The sequence below is a fragment of the Lepidochelys kempii genome, chromosome 8, assembly GCF_965140285.1.
Source record: "Lepidochelys kempii isolate rLepKem1 chromosome 8, rLepKem1.hap1, whole genome shotgun sequence".
NCBI lineage: Eukaryota > Metazoa > Chordata > Testudines > Cheloniidae > Lepidochelys > Lepidochelys kempii.
Window position 1 is genome coordinate 29923053 of NC_136387.1, and position 12702 is coordinate 29935754.

At 40.7% G+C, this 12702-nt stretch overlaps 1 protein-coding gene across 2 annotated transcripts in view; it reads right to left on the reverse strand.

The window, feature by feature from the left end:
- SLIT3 (slit guidance ligand 3) overlaps positions 1-12702 on the reverse strand; it is an 801478-nt gene that overhangs the window by 185971 nt on the left and 602805 nt on the right. For both annotated transcript variants that reach the window (XM_073355953.2, XM_073355954.1), the window contains one exon: positions 11045-11208. In XM_073355953.2, coding sequence (XP_073212054.1) covers positions 11045-11208 — 164 coding nt within the window. The remainder of the gene's footprint in view (positions 1-11044; positions 11209-12702) is intronic.

Below are 12702 nucleotides of genomic sequence, written 5' to 3' on the forward strand. Positions count from 1 at the left end.
GGAAAAAATAGCCAGGGCCTGGTGATTCACTAGTCTGTGTCAGCAACTCTTGTCAGGCCTGATGTATTCATTGCCCTAACTCACTGTCGTCATAATCTATATCTAAAAGATGCCATGTAAGGTATCAAACAAGCTGGTAACATGCGGGCCAAGAAAATAATTATGTGGGGTATGAACAAAGAGTTATAAATATGTGCTAGAATCATGTTCTTACAACGTGTTTGGCAAGCAATGTATAAGCTCAGCCTGCCCTAGACAAAGAAATGTGTATTTGCTTGTCTGACCAGCCTGCCCGTCAGGCAGAGCCAACGAAGGTACATTTACATATACGGTGAACAAAGCTAACAAGTGAGGGAGCAGACAGCATGGTGTCTGTACCCCAACAGGGGAAAGAAACTTTGCCTGGGCTTACTTTTCAAAGAATACATTTCAAAGGTTTATTAGACCCTACAAAGAAGGAGCGAGAACCCCATAGTCATCCTTCACCTACGGAGACAAAAAGAAACAGGCGCTTTAGGCCCTGTGATTGGATCCTGGCTAAGGACTAGCCAGCCATGCTGGAGGAACTTCTATGGTGAGAAAATTTTGAACAAAATACTCTAGTTTGTTAAGTTGAGTTCCAGCCTGAATAGCTTATTTTCACATTTGTTTCTGTGTAACCATTTGTATCTCTATTACTTCTACTTGGTATCACTTTATAAACTTGTTTTACTTACTGTGAACCAATTCAGTGCTGAAGGGAAGGTTGTGTTAACCCCAGTTAAGCTAACAGGCTGCTGTGTACTATTTCTTTAAAGGAACAGCAAACTTGTAATGTTTCATGAGTGTTCCAGTGTGAGGGACTGAGCACTACAGGGGAGATAGTTTTGAGGAAACTTGGGGCTGGAAGGGTTGCTGAAATCCCCTACAAAAAGTAACTGGGTGATGGAAGCCACGACGTGCCCTGAAAGCTTGTCTGCTGGCTGTTGGTGTAAGGGCTATGAGGCACCACAGCATAGCATATAGGACTCCAGAGTTGCAAGGCAGGAGTTGATGGTACCCCTTACTAGCTTGTCGGAACCCCAAAATGTTACAGCATCTCTCAATGTTATTTGATACTAGTGTTTTCAATCCTTACAAATAACTGCTTAGACAATTTAACAGCAGCAAAAATGTTTCTGACGTTAGCACAATTTATCAGTAAAGCTTCTAAACAAAATATAGTGCTACCTTACTACTAAACTTCCATGTAAGGCTCTCAAAGTCCTTTATAAAAGATAGATGTCATTTTCCATATTTTACACAGGAGGAAACGTAGGCAGAGAGTAGTTAAGTGCCTTGCTCAAGGTCACAGTCAAGATCAGATCAAGAAAAAAACTCTGGTATGCTCACTCGCAGTCTTCTGCTCTAACCATCAGAGAATATCACCCTCATGTTAGAAAGTGTTTTCCGTTTCAGTAGACATACAGCTATGGAGACTCTCCTGAAATGTTCTATCAAAGTACTTTCTTTCCAGTTTTAGTTCAGTCCTGAGATTCTGTTAAGTAGTAGACATATAACTACTCATAACATAGCCTCAGCTGTGATTCCAAGGTGTGGTTCATGCAATATAGTTCACGGAATAGCTCTAAAAATAATTACTCAAATGATGATATCTCTAGCTAATTAAATTAACATGATTTTTGATCTTGCTAGAAATATCACTGAAGCCAGAGCCAAACATAATTCATCAACAAGATGTCCAATGTATTCACTTTAATATCAATTAATCAAATGAGTTATTTAGGGACAGTTATTCGGCATGCAGGCCCTTTGAAAAACCACTTTGAAACACTACTGTTCACTGGGGCTATCACCCCTGAAACCTGGAGTCAGCTGCTCAGCTGTAGGTGGGTCTATTTATAGAACACAAATAACCATTTTCACTTTTCTTGTGAGAATGAGGGAATCTCTCACCTTTTGATGCGTCTGAAAACAGCAGAAGTATCCCAGCATGCCATGCGGCAGGAAAGTATGCAGCCTTCCATGGTGCTTGACAGAACCATGTTCAATTTGTATTGTTCTACCACATGGTTAGATCAAGCACAAAGGAAAACCCCATTAACAGCCAGAGTCAGTGTTAGGCAGCGCCAAAGAGAGAGGAGCGTTGAGAGGAAGCAACATGGAGAAGCACAAGCTGGAGCTTTCACTGAGAGCTGCTGTCCATTTCACCCATGCAAAAAGGAGCTGGAGTACAAGAGGTCATCATTTTATGCTACAATTGCAAGAACACTCTGTACAGAACAATCTGTTAGCATAAGAGAACAGGGACCAGAAGTTTTTAAAGGCAGAACTACTGCAACAGAAAACACTGCCAAAGAATTGCAAATGGCTGCCTCCAGTAGGTGTACTCAATAGACTGTACAGTGAGCATGTGGAGCTAGGAAAGCATATAAGATGTCTGCTCTATGCTACTATTTACTGGGCCCCCTTACTCGCCTTTGGTGACTCCTTTCAGAAGATACAGTGGAAAAACATACTCAACTTTTTTTGGTTTTTATTATACCATCCACTTAAGAAGCCAGCTTGGAGGTACAAAACGCCAACTTCATATGCCAAAGCACATACTGGTAAATATAGGATTCCAGCCTGCTGGTCAAACTCTGGCTTCAGATGCTCGCACACAACTCACTGAAGTCAATGGGAATTGTGAGTTGGGACCTCAGGGCAGAATATGTCCCCCGAAATGGTCACACGCACCAGTGGGAATATTTACAAGAGAGTAATAATAAGCAGCAATAATCATTGCTTAATTCCTGTTTTTTAAAACCACACTTCAAAAGGAGGACATAGCAGAGAACAATTACAGTTTAAAATATAAACAAGTTTATTGCTATTGCTCCTTCTTAGCATAATACCTGTAGTTTTCCATAGGGTAGGCGGTGACCGAAATTTGGCTAAATATTAGTTCTTGTCCACCATGGATCTATACAGTTAACATGGTGAGCTTCCCTCCTTCCCATATCCCAGGCTCACTTCCTTATAACTCACTCCTGTGTTCTTGACATGAGGGGTGGAGCTTTCAAAAGTGCTCGGTGTTAGACTTACTCTCCTCCTCGTGAAATATATGGTAAACTCCCATTGACTTCAGCGGGAGCACAGCTAAGCCAACGATGAGTGCTTTTGAAAGACTCATCTCAAACTTATTTACACAGATGACAGGGAGCAGGATTGAAGAAGGGAAGGCTCTGTGCAGCTGGTAGGATGCTGGTAGGATAGCTAGTATCCAGAGGATAGAGGTCTTTGTCAGGGTAGGCCATTCACTGCAGCGACACAGAACAGCTTAAAAAGTTTTGCAGAGGCAATAGATAAGACAGCTGGGTTAACTACTGGGAACAAAAAATGTAATCGTAAAATCCCTTAATTTTTACGAATTTTGTTTATAATTTCCAGTCCCTGGCTTTTAGATTGGCACAGGGAGGGACTAGACAGGCAGAGTTGGGAAATCTGACACTTTAAACATTTTTTGTTTAAGGATCACTTGAGCCAGAGACATCAATGGTAGAAAAATTAGGCTATTGTAATATTTAATTACCTTTCTTTCATAATTCACACAAAGTTTCATGTGGATTCCACCTCTGGTTTATTTATAATGACTTCTGTCTCAGGGCTCTTGCTGGGGGTTTTGCACAGTCCTAGCTGTGAAGGAAGCAGTCCCCTACTCTTATTTCTCCTCCTGTTTAACCATGCATCCACTGAAGCTCTGGATTTTTGGAATAAAATCCCCGCAGGTGCTCTATTATGCAATGAGCAGACATATTTTCTTATCTACCAAATGCCTTTATTCAATGTATCCAATATTCATCAGAGTCCCTGTAAACAAAAAAAGTAATTTTGATGTGGGTGCACACTTTCAATCATTGTGGAGCAGGGCATGTAAAAATCACCAGGGCAGAGCTTTGGGAAATATTTGAACAAATCTGTGTCCCTCTGTTGTGTTAATTAAGCATTTCCCTTTTTTTAACTGTCTGCACTAGCCATGAACAAGAGATAGCAATGTAAATAGAAAGGAGTCTACCACAATGGCTAGTTCAAGTCCTCCTCAGACACAAGGGGACAGGAAGCTCAAAAGCACCACTACACCTGCTTTGCAGTTACATTTTGGGATTTTTGTTCATGGCAGCTGTGGCAAAACTATGCAGGTAAACAGCCTGTTTTTTGGATAAATGTACAAGGGAAAGCAGGAAAGCTTACTGCTTGTGCTTTGGTCCCAAATACTTTGCTGCTTCATAAAATGAATTTCAGTTTGGGCCCAAAACTCATTCTCCATGAGCCTCTCTATGAACAAAACGTCACTCATATAAATGTTTGCAAAAAGTAATGTTTAAAAAGGGGAAACTGACATGGGAAATTTAAATTTAGTTGCCAATTCACTGAAAAGTTGGCAGACAATTTCCCCTGCCACTGGCCCAGCTCAAGAAGAACGATGTTAAATGTAAGTTACAGCAAAGTAAAATTGTATGATTTACTGTAAAAGGAGATTCCAAACTGTGGTAATCAGAGGTCTGTTATTTCAAAGCAAGGGTTGAATCTGTAGTTTGAAAAGGAGTTGAATATGGTTCACTGTTTTCAGCTCTGTCATTAGATCGCATCTACTCAGCAAACTGTTTAGGTATCAGAACAATCGGACAGAAGATTTATTGATCTATTTCAGGCTCATTGTCACTGCGATTGTTTTATTTACCTGGCTTGTTTTATTTAACATGCCAATTTCTCTCTCATGCTTTTATTTTTTCTGTGTAAGTGGCTTTGGGTGCCCATTAAAAGGTGCTAAGTTCAGTGCTCCAGTGAGTGACATTCAATTTAGCACAGAACAAGTGCAACAGAGGCATTGGCACTTATCCCCAAACTGGAGGCACCATCCACTAGGGGTAGCGGGTGACAATCTGTCCATCCCCTTTCTGTCCAGCGTCTCTCTGCATAGACTCCCAACGAGGGTGTTGGCTGGAATTTTTACAGACAGCTGATGAACTGTTGTCTACATTCTGTCAAATGTTCTACTTTCATCAGAAGATCAGGCCTTAAAATAAACATTTAATTGGACACCTTCATATTTTACCCTCTTTTGAGGGCCTATATTCTCTGGCAAACAAGATCACATATTTTAAGATGGACTTGTGCTTCCTTGAGAAAGAAAGCCTACAGTATAGATCAACAAAGCAGAGTAGGAGACCTTTCATATATCCTGGGTTTTATATATATATATAACTCACAGGGTTAGCAAGTGAGAAGCTGGAATGACTGGAAAAAGAAACACAGAGAGAGATCTGAATTGCTTCCAAAGCTTTTCTAGAAATGAAATAGTAAGATCAGTGTCAAAGTTAAATCAACTGTCTTTTTCAACTGGAATATTTTTGGAGTAAAAGGAAATTAAAAGCACTTATTATTCAGTACCAGATCATATTGTTCTCTCTTTCAAAGTGGCTAGATAACAAAGGAGGTAAGATGCATAGTGTCATGTAAACCTAAGCTTGCAAATGCAGTTACGTTACGGAAAGACTTCATACCAATAAATATGATCAAATCCAAGATTCAATTTGCTCATTTCTCTTCTCCAACAACATTCTGTTCAAACAGACTTATTTAGCTATACTCTTACAGCAAACACTCACTTGGACAAACTTTTGATTCCCTTTCCCCTCTGCTTTCCTCCCAGCAAACCCGGTGATGAGCAACAATAAGCAACATTCTAGCTTCACTATGCTCTAACACCTCTGGGGGCATTTTCAGGTGAGCTTTTGTCTCTCTCTTTCAAAAAAGAGGTCAGGAGACATAAAATGTAATTGACCTTAAAAACCAAAACAAAATAAAAAAAAATGTTACTTTTCAGCTGCTCAGATCACATGGCACTATTTCATATGTCTCTCCCTGGCTCAGCTCAAGCAAAACTCTTGGAAGCAGAAGTGCTGGGAGCTTGGCCTCAAGCAAGTTTTTCTGCAAATGCAACTAGGCTTCAGAGAAGTCTATTCAGTTCCAGATAATCCCCACTAGTGTCAAGTATAGTATGGGCTAACATAACAGCTGTCAGGTTTCAGTCTACACCTTCAGCTAGGAGCTGCTGGAGGCCAGCAGGATAAAAGCAGACTGAACAGCAAATCCCTGACCAGGTGTTACTGCAATACTGTAACTAGGCAGATTAGGGCATAGGGATATCTGCATTTATTAAAAGAGACAGGGCTGAATACTACAGACAGGAATATGAACATACAGTATGTGAATGATGGTCTTTGCTTAAGAAAATGAGAAGAATTTGGAAAGGAAGCATCATAGTGATTTGCAAGTTATAGGAACCACTACTAGCATTTAAATAAGATATTTCATATAGAAAACAGCTGATTACACTCACTTAACTTGCATAAGTTTTAAACATTTAAAGGAATAATAATAATACTTTGCATCTTTCATCTAAAGATTTCAAATAATGTAAACAATACATGCATACAACTCCACCGCAGATATGGAATAATTATAACCACTTACTCTAGGGAAACCAAGGCACAGAAAAATTAAGTGGCTTGCCCAAGGTGTATTAGTAAGCAGGCAACACAAGTGGAAAAAGTTTAATTACCAGGCTCTAACTAAATAGCCCTATCTCTTCATTCATGGAGTTCTCTATATAAGGTCCAATCCTGAGGCCATGAGATTTTTGCTTCAGTTAATGCAGTGTGCACCTCAGCCTTGGGCCGACAATGTAGAGGGGCGAAGTTTCAGTCCGGTGTACGGGAAAGGCCATCACGATCACAAATAATTGGGGGTGGGGAGGGACTACACTCTAGCCGGGAGCTCCAGTTCAAGCAGTTTGAACATGTTCACCACCAAAACAGTTGCCTAGAACCCAAATGCAAATACAAAGACAGGGAAAGACAAATTACAGGTTCCATGAACAGCTTTTATTAGATGCCTTTGATGCAGCTATTGATAAACTACATCATTCTCTAGTCTGATGACAAGGGTTATAGAAGAGATATGAAACTGTCCCTGAATGTGCAGGTGCTTATGTCTCCATTTTCAACATTTGTATCAGGGCTGCTGTCTTCTGATTGGATTGAATTACTGAGAGGCAGTGTCTGAAAGAGAGAGATTTGTGTTGGCAGATGGCTCATTGTCCTCCTTAAATAGTTCACCCTGTTTTTGGTTTGTACAGACCTATCTGGTGTTGTAGCAGCTAATTAAATTAGTTAAAAACCACAGGTGCCCAATGCAAGAGGAATTAAGGAGCCAGGTTTAGTTATTAGGGCTTCAAATGGGAAAGAAGTTCATGTTTCTACACTGTAGGAGGGGAAGCTTTTGTGATTTGGCGCTCTTAGAAACAAATATTCTTCAACCATCATCAAAAGCGGGGTGGGGAGAGTTGGGCAGGTAGAACTTCCATCAGTTTTCAAATGCACAAGAAACTGACATTATACAAACAAAGTACACGCACTCGTGCACGCAAACATAGATACACACACTGCACAAACAAACTAGGAATCTTGAGTGCAGGGAGAGCTCTGTACAATAGCCATTGTATATAGAGTAATCCAGGATGCTGACATTTCTTGAAGTGATAGTGAGCAACCACAGAGGCAGCAAAACCTAGTACTGGATCCTTTTTATTGTCCTAAAGACTGGTGCTGCTTTACAAAACAAAGCTTAACTGAGTCAAAAGCTACCAAGCAGAAGAACTTTCTTTTTTTTTCCTACTGAGGATGAGATCCTCCAGTGACCTAGAACTGACATGTCCCACTGAAGCAGCAGTCTGTGTAAGCTCAAAAGCTTGTCTTTTTCACCCACAGAAGTTTGCCCAATAAAAGATATTACCGCACCCATATTGTCTCTCTAATGTCCACTGTGCTGAGAGTGAGCAGATGCTGCTGAGGAAGGAAAATCCTATCATGCTCTTGTATTGCTGCTACTGAAAATGACACAACATTCCCCCTTTATGAGCATATTGGTGGAAGCTTGCATTGAATCTCCTTCCTTGACACACTCATAACCCTGTGAAGATGTGGCTGCTCCATCATCATCAGGTACATGGCAGTAAAATCTTGCACCACTGGGCTGGGAGAGGAGCTGAGGGAGCTGCCTTGATGATGGAACAGTCCACAAGGAGAATACAATTTACCTTTGCAAATACTAGCATGAAGCCATAGGGAGGGAATGAAGGAGGAAGAAAGTACCTACTCAAGAAAAAAGCCTCCAGAAATTAATCACTGTCTTGTATGAAGCTTATTGTTTTACTTATCAAAGCCTGAGCCTATGCTCTTCCATCTAACCACATATCTCCAAATTCTGTCCTGACACCACTCCTAGATACAGAGCTGACGTCTCAAACTCCACTGAGCAAAATGTCTCATCTTTCCTCCCAGGCCCTTTTTTCCCCTTTTTCCCACAACTCCATTGTCTTCCCCTCTCACCCCAAGATGACTTCTGAGTCACCTCCGGAGTCCACTTTTTACCCCCCTCTCTCCTACTCCACATACCATGCCTTTTCTCATTCAAATCCCTCCTGAAAAGACACTTTTGTGAAACCTTGGAGAATCCAAAGGAAGAAGAAAAATATCTGCACTGCTGGGGGGTTGGGCTTTGTGGACTTTCTGGGATGGAACTCCATGACATGGAGCCCATTTCTTCCCCTGTTGCTATAATGCTAAGTACACCGAAGGTGAACTAATTGTGGGTCTGATACTGAGAAGGGCTGGGCACATGCATCTCCCACAGATTTCAACAGAGCTTGGCATCCTCCACACCGCTCAAGTTCAAGAACCACACCAGGGTATTAAAACAGGGTTGCTGTCCCGCCTCCCCTTGAAAATTATTAATACATTTACTACTTTTTTGACTGAAATACATGCTTATTTCAGGCATATTTACGTTGGAATTTATTAAGGGGCTAACACAAATAAAATGAAAATACCAGTAGCCCTAGATGAGAAATTAATTTTGTGATCCCTGAGCAGGAAGGTGTAAGCTGTAGATTTGCAACAGAAACTATTTTCCCATTCCTTCACTGAGCAACAGATGCAAGAATCAGCTGAGAAGGATCCCTGAGTCAGCAAAGATAAACAGATCACTAAGTATTCTCATCACAGCAGTACTGTGCAGGACTGTCCCTAAGGAAAGAGATGCATTGCACACCTCTGTTTTTGCTTTAAATACATAATGATCCCACACTTCACATCTCTGTCCGAAGACATGTTGTGGCAAAGCCCAGAAAAGTTCAAGGTATGCCTTTTTATGGGTGTTTGATATTATTGAATTAATCAGCTAGGCTGGAACAGATGGACTGAGAACATGATGGACTGAAGAAAGGACACAACAGAGGAATCCAGACAAAACATTACTCTCAGCACCATTAGGTGAATTGCTGTCCCTTCTCAACTCTGATCCTCCAAAAACTGTATCTGATGGTCTCAGCTTTTTTTCAATGGCCTGTACCACTGCATAGGATGGGTGTATATATATACACACACACGTAACACATTTTGATTATTGCTTTGCCCTATTAATAGAGTGAAACAAAAATGACAGATTGGGATAGATTTAGAGACATTTACTTCTTCATAGTGTTCTTTATTTTGTAAATATCCATGACTTCTCCATTCTCATTCCAAGTTTCTTTAAAGGCGAATATTGATGGTGAGTTACTGTGCTACAGGGATGGGCCTAAACAAAGTCCCTGGATCAAACATCCCATAATTTAATAATTTAAGATTTGGCTCTAAACTGCATGACTTGAGCCTGCAACTCAAATTACTGAAAGGCTTTAAGCCCTGCCTACAAGACTGATTGCAAAGGAAGTTATCCTTCTTTTATTTTATCAGTAAAGGGCAGTTTATCTGAGAATACTGTTTGCTGAGACACACAATACAGCATGTCTTGTTCTGGGCTGCTGCCATTCATTCTCATGCTACCTCAGTCTATAGTGCCATCCATCTTTTATTGTCAGGAGCACAATTAATCACAATGTTTTTTCGAGGGTGGGGGGAAGGGGAGAGGACAAAAATGATAGTAATTTTTATAGAAAATACTGAAAAGTATTTCATCAATGACAGTCGTTTTTCTTCTCAATACATAGCAGTAGATTTTCTTACACTGAAATTCTGCCTGTTCCTACAGCATGTCACAAGTACAGTAAATCTGAAACCTACGCTACCAGTACAACACACACATAAATAAACAGAGTCTGCTAAATTAGGCTGCATCAGGCGATATCCCTTTGTTGACATCTGGTCCGGAAGATGAAAAAGAGCTAATAGTACAGTTTATGAGGTGCTGGGGATGAGGAAGAGCTGTATATACTACTTTTCAGATTATTTTCATCATTATCAACTAATTACACATACTGTAAACAACAGAAGTTGTGGACCACACCCTGAGGTCAGTTTTGATTCATTCCTTCCTAAGGACAAAAATGCACTGACTGCAATGGCAGCTTTGCGTGAATGAATAAAAATTAAAGTAAGAGTTTCTGGGTTGGATCTGCAGAAATTAGTTATGGATGGTAAAGCCCGGCTAATTCATATGGTCTATTTCTGCCTGTTTCCCTCCGGGGGCACAACTGTTCCTTGCAGTTTATGTAGGACCTAATCCACAAGGTTCTTTTCTCTCTCTCTCCCCTGCGCCTCCCCCTCCACCCTTTTTTTTTTTTTTTTTTTGGCTGAGTACTTACTCAGGCAAAGCTCCCATTCAAGCCAGGATTTGGCCCAATGTACATCCAGGTTTCTGCCTTTCCCAAATACACCATTTGGCATATGAATTCATCTGTATCTCCACTGGTTTTCATAGACATTTTATAACCCAGCATTCTTTAAAAATTAAATGTCAAGGATTTTTTAAAAAAAGACAAGCTACAGACTGGGCTCTTTTTTAATCCATAAGGTAATTGGTTTTCTGGAGGACTAACTGAATTTCCCAAATTTAATTTTAAAAGATGCTCCACAGTATCCATTATAGCAAACACTGTCCTGCAGATCTGATTAGCAGGCTCTCTGGACCTGCTTATTTCTGAATTGAAAGTGCAGTACAGCCTGGATAAATGAATTACCTGAGCAGCGGAACTTCTTGCTCTTGATCTGGCTGATTCGTTTGTTGGCAAGGCGACGTGGACTGCTGCATCGAGCGCCGCTGGTTTCTATCGGATTATCCTGCAGGTAATCAGCCAGCCACTTCAAATGGCAGTCACACACAAATGGATTCTGAGCTAAATGTCTGCAAGAGGGATGGGATGTTTAATCAGAAATGACCTGTGACTCTGTACTCCATCATTGTTTTTCACAAACGCAAACCTGAAGAGTAAAGTAATTGAATAAGCTCCCAAAAACTCAGGCCTGGCGGAAGCCACATGGAGCTGCACATGAATGGGAAAATTCTGTGAGCTATCGTATTTCGTAGCTCATTAAGCCTGCTGCAAGTCCTTTCATGGAGAAAGCAAAAATTAATACAGCAAAGCCTGATTTAAAGGATTCAGATCTTCTGTCTACAAAGGCCAGTGTTTTCACTTGCGAGCCTGACATGATGTATTGTAATAGAAACACATCTTTTTAGAAACACCTGATTTGAGAGAACATTTTGTGCCCTGGTTTCAAAAGAAGGTTTATTGACAAGCTCAGCTTCCTAGGGATAAAAATCTGGATAAATAAAGGAGAACACCTTGGATCAGTGGGCAAAGCCACAAATGAGCCAGAGGCCTTCACTCAAGAGTGAAATTAATGTTTGCATATCCTGTTCAGGGCTAATAGAGTTTTTTTGCATTGATTTCGATCTGAAATTTTAACTTTTCAGAATAGACAGCTGATGCAAACTAGGGCCTGACTAATATAATTCAGCAAAAGCCTGTGTGAAATACACCAGTCTAGTTGGCAACGTATTTCACCAGACATTCAAATGCGGTGATAAAGTTCCTCTGGATTATCTACAAATATTTCAGGTAGAGGCCTCTTTTGCTCCACTTAGGCTCCCAGAGATTAAGACAACAATTATTTCCGCAGTTGTTTTGGTCCTCTTTGTTGGGCTCAGTGAGGTAATAAATACAGAAAGTTTGTCAGGACTCTCTCTGAGCCTGCTTCTGCTCCCATTGAAATCAATGACAAAACTCCTACTGACTTCAAAAGGGAGCCGGATGCAGACCTCAATCATGAAAGGTCCGTTTGTTGGAGAACTGGATATGGAAAGATGTTAACTTGTGTTACGGAGCAGAGGCATAAGGACATATTCCCTGAGAGTTATGGTCCTACTAGTATCTAGGCATATTTTTCTCTCCAGCTCATATTCCATCCACACTACATTTATTTCGTTTCCTTGTCCCAGGTATGGTTAGAGGTTGTAGGTTAATATAATGAAAATAACATGCCATCTGGTTGTGGTGGCAGCACCAGAGAGAGCAGAGTCAAATGAGTGTAAAGAGTGGGGAGAAAAAATGTTCCTTACAGAGGTTACCCAAAGAGGCTAAACACTATTCCTGCATTGAGCCTGTAAACTAAATCCATTCCAGTACTGGAAGGTCCAAATACCAAACTAAACAGTATGTGATGGCAGGGATGGGCTGTGCTCAGTGCTCTAAAAAAAGGTAGAAACTGGAAATCAGCTACAACACCAAACTACCCACAGAAAAGTGTCTCAATGGGAAGCCATGAGGAAAGCTTGATATACACTCTAAGTAATGGTCCCAAGCTCTGTCTAGAAAAAATATGGAACCCAAGAAGT